The sequence below is a fragment of the Wolffia australiana genome, chromosome 9 (assembly GCF_029677425.1).
Source record: "Wolffia australiana isolate 7733 chromosome 9, ASM2967742v1".
In the NCBI taxonomy this organism is placed as follows: Eukaryota; Viridiplantae; Streptophyta; class Magnoliopsida; order Alismatales; family Araceae; genus Wolffia; species Wolffia australiana.
In genome coordinates, this window is record NC_135843.1 from 13,169,403 (window position 1) to 13,176,312 (window position 6,910).

Genomic DNA, 6,910 nt, shown 5'->3' on the forward strand with positions numbered 1-6,910 from the left:
ACGATTTTCAAGAATTGGTTATCCATCAGGACTCTAACAGTATGATACAGTCCCCATCATTTCTGCCCATTAGGGAATTTTTGTCTTTTCCATCTCTGGATGATCTCTTATAAATAGGGCAGCCATCCCTTCTGGAGGGGAGCCGAGAAGTATTATTCTGTTCTCCTCGGCAATGTTCTTCCCCCATTTTCTCTTGATATTCATTTCATTGTTCATGAGAATCAAGGTACATCTCGATAGGATCTCAACTGGTATCTTATCAGGGTATTTTAAGTTCAATATCCTGATTTTCGGCGAAAGAAAACCAGAACATGAGAGAAAAATAATTAGGAAAATGAAAAATGGCAGCAAAGTGACGAATCAGTATTAAGCAATCCTGCATGGGCAGCACTTCCATGAACCCCTTGCAAGAAGATTTGAGATCAAAGCCGAGCAGGCATAAAAATGCCCCTTGTGAGATGAAATGATAAAACAAACCATAGATATATAATCAAAATTAGAGAACGTAAAAGGATGCCAAACCTCAACTTATAAAAATTATAGAAACCGCAAAAAATAAGAAAATGGAAGGAATCTGAATGATCAGTCATATCGGTCATTTATCCTCAATCTCCAAACTCGGGTAAAAGATCTGTTCTTTGCAAAACGCTGAAAACATATATTGGCATGCTCGTTGTGACAAAATGAAGACAGATTTTTGGTATAGACATCTTGGAATAAAAAAATTTACAGGAGAAAAGTCAAAAGCATTAGAAGAAGACGAATCTGAAGAAGATACCTGACCAGAATTCAGTAGTTTTGCTTGGGCAGCGCCACCATGAACGCGTTATATGAAGACTCGAGATCAAAGCTGAGCTGGCGGGCCTGCTGATCTGTGAGTTCATCCGCCGCCGCCATCTTCGACAGCCGTGAAATCCAGTCCTTGATTTTGGCCCTCCCTTCGAAATCCGGTGGCAGGATCCCAGCCAGTTTCCCCAGAGAAGAAGATAGGTCGGTGAGATGGGGGTGGACCTGCTCAACAACAACCATGTTCAGCTTGAGCATGGAATATTTTAGTGCTTATATAAAAGTTAAATTTGTACAGTTAATAACATGATATTATTGTCATCATTAGCACCCTTGATCCGTGATGTTGACGATGAAGTTAGTAAAGCTTGGATGATGAACAATTAATAGGATCATCTTCAGCGGTTGACAGGGAACATCAACCATCATCATTCAAAATTTTAGTTAAAAAATGCAACCTTGTAAAACTCCATATCGTCATCACCAAGTGTCGATGACAGAATTTATCAAATCAGCCCATGCATGACGAGGATGCTAACATTTGACATTGCGCTGTCATCAACAAAACATCAACCACTCCTTAACATCATCGGCATCATCATCCAGACATTCCACACCCTAATATTCAACGTTTATATCCCATTTTATGCTAATTATCTATTCAGAGAGACTATGTGAGCTTCCATCAATTGTACTGGAAGTCATCAACGCTGTTAACCAATTATAATGTCATCGGTCATCATACTAATCGATAATTACACTTATCCACGACAGTTTTTGGTCGATTAAAACCAGTTTATAATGCAATGATATTAAGTTGGTGCTGCGTGTGTCACTGAATTATTGCTTCAGATATATAGAAAGGTGTCATTTTCTAGGGAAAACAATTTTTCGAGAATTATGATTTTGATAACATGTTATATGCACTGATTATATCATGTCTAGTATGCATTTGAAAGTTTAAATCAGGCTGGGCTAAATTTAAGAAAAAATCAGCGAAAGTTAGCTAAATCCAATTAAATTTCAGAGAAAATTTGTTAAAGTTGAGCAACAATCAGCGAAATTTTGTTAAGTTTAAGCAAAAATCATCGAAATTTTGCTAAGTGTAATAAAAAATAAGCGAAAATTTGCTAAGTGTGAGCAAAAATCAGCGAAATTTTGCTATGTGAAAGAAAAAAACAGCGAAATTCTGATAAATTTAAGAAAAATCAGCGAAAGTTTGCTAAATTCAAGCAAAATTCAGAGAAATTTTGCTCAGTTTACGCAAAAAAATCAGCGAATTGTTGACAAGTTTAAGCAAAAAGTCTGTGAAATTTTGCCAATTTTAAGCAAAATTTAGCTAAATTCGAGCACAATTAAGCAACCATCCACCAGATAGAACTCGTCAACGGTCGACTGGGCAAGGGAAAAAGAGGAGGAGAGGGACCTGGTCAACAGCGAAAGTTTGCTAAATTCAAGAAAAATTCAGAGAAATTTTGCGCAGTTTAAGCAAAAACCAGCGAATTGTTGACAAGTTTAAGCAAAAAACCAGCGAAATTTTGCTCCGTTTAAGCAAAATTCAGCTAAATTCGAGCCCAATTAGGCAACCATCCACCAGACAGAATTAGTCAACGGTCAACTGGGCAAGGGCAAAAAGAGCAGGAAGAAGAGGAGGACCTGGTCAACGGCGACCATGTTGAGCTTGAGCACGTCCATGGCGGTGATGAAGTGCTGCACGCACTCGGCGACCATGCCGACGGCGGAGGCGGCGGAGGCGGCGGCGACGACGCGGTGCTCGTCGGTGGCGGGCACTGCGGCGACGACGAGGCGGTGGACGGCGGCGGGGCAGTCCATGCGGTGCGCGGCGGCGAAGTCGTCGACGGAGGGGACGACGTGGCGGAGGACGGCGGCGAGGTTCTTGAACTGGCCGATGAGCTTGCGGCACTCCGCCTCGTAGGCGGCGGCCGGGACGAGGTCGCGGACGAAGGCCTTCTCCAGCTTCTCCGTCGTCTTGATGATGGCGTACAGCTCCGCCAGGTTCTCGTAGCTGTCCCTCTCTCGCTTGTCGCCCCACAGCTTCACTTCCATGGCCAATTCTACGGATTCAGCTATATATATAGATATCTAGAGAGAGAGATATATGGGTCTAGAGAGAGAGCGGAGGAGGAGGTAGAGATTGAGAGAGAGAGAGAGAGATATGTATATATGTGTGTCTAGAGAGAGGGAGAGAGGAGGAGGAGGAGGTAGAGATTGGCAGAGAGAGAGAGAGAGAAAGAGCGAGAGGAGGAGGTGGAGATTGAGACGGAGAGAGATATATGTGGATAGAGGGAGGAGAGAGAGATGGAGAGATTTAGAGCGAGAGGGGGGGGGAGAATGAGAGAGAGATAGAGATAGAGCGAGAGGAGGAAGAAGAGATTCAGAGAGTGATAGAGCAAGAGGAGGAGGTAGAAATTGAGAGAGATAGAGCGGATAGAGAGAGAAAGAAAGAAGACCCAGGATATTTCAGGGGCTTGGAAGAGATGGGTCGATCGGAGAAAGATGTCTGGAAGAGAGAGAGATGGAGAGAGATAGAGATGGAGAAAGAAGGAAGACCCAGGAAATTTCAGGGGATTGGAAGAGATGGGTCGATCGGAGAAAGATCGCAGGGAAGAGATAGAGAGAGAAAGAAGAACCAGGAAATTTCAGGGGTTTGGAAGAGACGGGTCGATCGGAGAAAGATCGCAGGGAAGAGATAGAGAGAGAAAGAAGAACCAGGAAATTTCAGGGGTTTGGAAGAGACGGGTCGATCGGAGAAAAATCTCAGGAAGAGAGAGAGATGGAGAGAGATGGAGAGAGATAGAGATGGAGAAAGAAGGAAGACCCAGGAAATTTCAGGGGATTGGAAGAGATGGGTCGATCGGAGGAAGATCTGTGGGGAAGAGGAGAAGCGTGGGAGAGAAGGTGCGAGGAAGGAGACTGGAGAAAAGAGGAAGAAGAAGAAAGCCATGAATATTAATAAATTATTATGCCTATACACATAATGGGGCTGGCCCAGACTTTTTTTGGGCTTGAATCTTATCCAAATTTTTTATTAAAAATTTTGAGGTGGGTGAATTTTTATTTTCAAATTTTATTGAAAATATTTAACAGTATGCACAAAATATTGGTTATCAACAGCTTATTCCTTTGAAAATATTGATTTTCTATTCAAATGGGCAGTTCAAACTGTTTGTTGGGCCTCATTTTGAGTCTTTTTTATTTGAAAGAAAGAAGCTGGAATTTTAATTTATCATATAGAAAAACGTAATCTGCAGCTGCAAGATTTCCTTGAATGATGTGTGGGTTTCATATTTTTGGGAGTGTTGATAATTTGAAGTAACGGTGGATGTCATTAATAGAGTACAAGGGGATTCAAGCTTTTCATGCCTGAATCTTAGCCAAATTTCATTACCAAGTAAAGAGATTGCGACATTTATTTTCATGTGATCATGGGCAAAATGTTGCAAGAATTCCTTCTTTCATAAGTGATTCATCTTTGACAAGTATTGACACTCTTTTATGATGGGATGGTCAAATCCTTTTTTGGATGCATATTGTTGAGAAATGCAATAGATATCTCCAACATCTCATTTTTGTAGCCTTTTGAAAAATGAGATTCAAGAAGAACTTACCAATACCTTGTAGATGAGAGGTGCTTGATCTTTTTGAAGATCAATCTCCGCATAGTATGCACAGAGGAGATCAATCAACAGCTCAACGAAAGAACCCTTTCGTGTTCTAGAAAGGAATATGAGGATATTTTCATTCATGGGATCCTCAAGGAACCCTAGCAAAATGGTACAATATTTCAAATCCAACAATTTTGGGAAAGAATTAAATAAAAACTATAAACATTCACTGCTTCCCTAAAAATCAATGTTGACTTCTAGGTTCCTCTAGCTCACCTTCTTTTCGACATCCCCCCCTAAAGCGAATAGTGGATTCCCTCCATCATGAGCTTGTGAAGAAGCCTAAAAAAATGAAGTCTTACCAATCCCTTGGCGAAGGTTTCTTTGACATTGTTGACTGATTTAATGTAGAGGGTGAAAATTGTTGGAGATTCGTGGGGGCTACAAGCCAATGGCACATCCTACATCTTGTTTAATATTCACTGATATAATATACATTCATTATAATGCATGTGCAATGCTAGTAATCAAAATCCATGAATACTTGAAACGACCAAGTGAATCACGATGATATCATTGTATGGTAGTCATTAGTATTTACACATATTTTTTTAAGATTCTTAAAAGAGGAATGTTCGAGAATGACATAAAAAATATATGGATAGAATATCATTGTTTAGTTTTGTCATATGATGAGTATGATTGATTCTATAGTTCTTTGTGTGGAAACACAAAGGGCAAATAGTGGGCTCTCTTTTGGGAAATAATTCATCGAATTAGTCCGCACAAACCATTGAGAGGAATTATTCGTAGTCTCAATCAAGCTAATACATGTCGCCTTTGTGTAAATGGTCTTCAGAACTGAGACACAAAATATACTTTTTGGATATACGATTGTGTTTTCACTATGACCCACAAGTCTCTAATCATGAGATTCTAAACAGTCCTAGCTCAAATGCAGCAACAAGTCAAAGGAAGGTGATTGTGTGATCGAGATAGGATCTTCCGGCCTCAATATTAGAAGAGTCTTATTCGAGGAAGATGTTGTTGTAAATCCTTGTCTTGGGTAATTGAAATATCAAAGAAGGTGTTCTCCAATGATTTACCATCAAAATGATGGATTAGGGCTTGACGATTAACTAACCACAAAAGTTATTGAGAAGTCTTACACGGATAATGGATTGCACATACACAATGACTGTTGTGAGTAAAGGTTCTATGGTAATGGAATGACTTTGTAGGGAATGGGATATAACTTAGCACTCCATGGGCCAGTGACTTAGGCAATGGATAAGGTTAAATTGATCCTTGCTTAATTTATCCATATGCTGATATCAATAATCCATAATGTCATATTGTAACGGTTATCAGGCTACTCAAGTTTTTAATTATATAGATGCATGTGCATAGAATATCAGATGACCAAGGTTTTTTGAGTTTAATGGATATACTCTATGTTCGGGGACTTTTATTTATTATTCCCGATGATGAGACTTTTTTTACTTTTATGAAAATTTCCATAGACAATATGAATAAAGGGGCCCCTCATTTGATACCCGAGCAAGTCAGTTTGAGTGTCCCCTCTTTGTTCTCTACCTCTTCCATGATTGTTGCTTATAGTGGGGATTGTATGGAGGTTAAATTATATTTATAGCAGGATTGTCCATGGGAAAAAGAGGGTCTAACGCTCTGAAGATTGAGTGGATACGTATATACGTCAGACATCTGAACGGCTTGAGGATGCTCACTCAACGAACCAAGAAATCACAGATTCAATCTGTGCAAAAGTGATGTTTTGGTTTTTTCTATGTTTTTTGCTTTTCAGATTTGTCTTGAATCTGATATTCTGCTGCACAATAAAGTTAGAATCTTTGTCGATTAAAGCCCCAATGTACTTTAATATTTGTACCATATGTTTTTTTTATGTTCTCTTCCTATGGGAATTTCTATCAATTTTGAAAAATTATATTATGAAATACTCATACTCTTTAGCGTGATATTCTCTTACCCAGCATAGAAAAATAGTAGTAAAAATAATAATTCAAATTATGTCCACCCAAAATTTCAAACTCCAATCAAATATAAAATATTGGGAACTATTATGATGCATATGTTATAAGTAAAGTCTTCTCATCTAAACTTTACTCTCACTGTCAATCATTTGACCTTATGTGGTTCTCTCTTCATTGTAAATTAGCACAAACAGAAAAAGGTATTAGGTTGAGAATGACTGAAAAAATGTCAAACATTCAGCATTTGAAGAAACTTTCTATTAAAAAAAGCACCCATTGTCCTTCGTTAGTACCCCCACACTAATGGTCATGGAATCAAGAGGGAGTATGAACTATTACTCTATCTCAATGTATGACATCCTCATCGGATATAATATGAAAATGAATATTTAAACTATGATCTTATGAATGAGTAATCAACATAATACGATCTCATCATATTTCACTCATCAGTTTACATCCCATTATTCTATATTATAAACATCA

The 6,910-nt window shown here is 38.9% G+C and overlaps 1 protein-coding gene across 1 annotated transcript; it reads right to left on the reverse strand.

Moving 5' to 3' along the window:
• Nucleotides 1-634: 634 nt before the first annotated feature.
• LOC144707490 (vacuolar protein sorting-associated protein 28 homolog 1-like) lies at nucleotides 635-3,731 on the reverse strand. The gene is made up of 2 exons (XM_078580619.1): nucleotides 2,443-3,731; nucleotides 635-1,011 (listed from the first exon to the last, which is right to left on the reverse strand). The coding sequence occupies exons 1-2, from the start codon at nucleotides 2,851-2,853 to the stop codon at nucleotides 790-792; spliced, it is 633 nt and encodes a 210-aa protein (XP_078436745.1). The 5' UTR covers nucleotides 2,854-3,731; the 3' UTR covers nucleotides 635-789.
• Between the last annotated feature and the right edge of the window lie 3,179 nt (nucleotides 3,732-6,910).

Excerpts from the sequence above, each read along its gene's own strand:
- LOC144707490 (XM_078580619.1), bottom strand. The coding sequence starts at position 2,853 with ATGGAAGTGAAGCTGTGGGGCGACAAGCGAGAGAGGGACAGCTACGAG. Across the intron at positions 1,012-2,442 it reads ACATGGTCGCCGTTGACCAG|GTCCACCCCCATCTCACCGA; the intron begins GTCCTCCTCTTC and ends GTTGTTGAGCAG.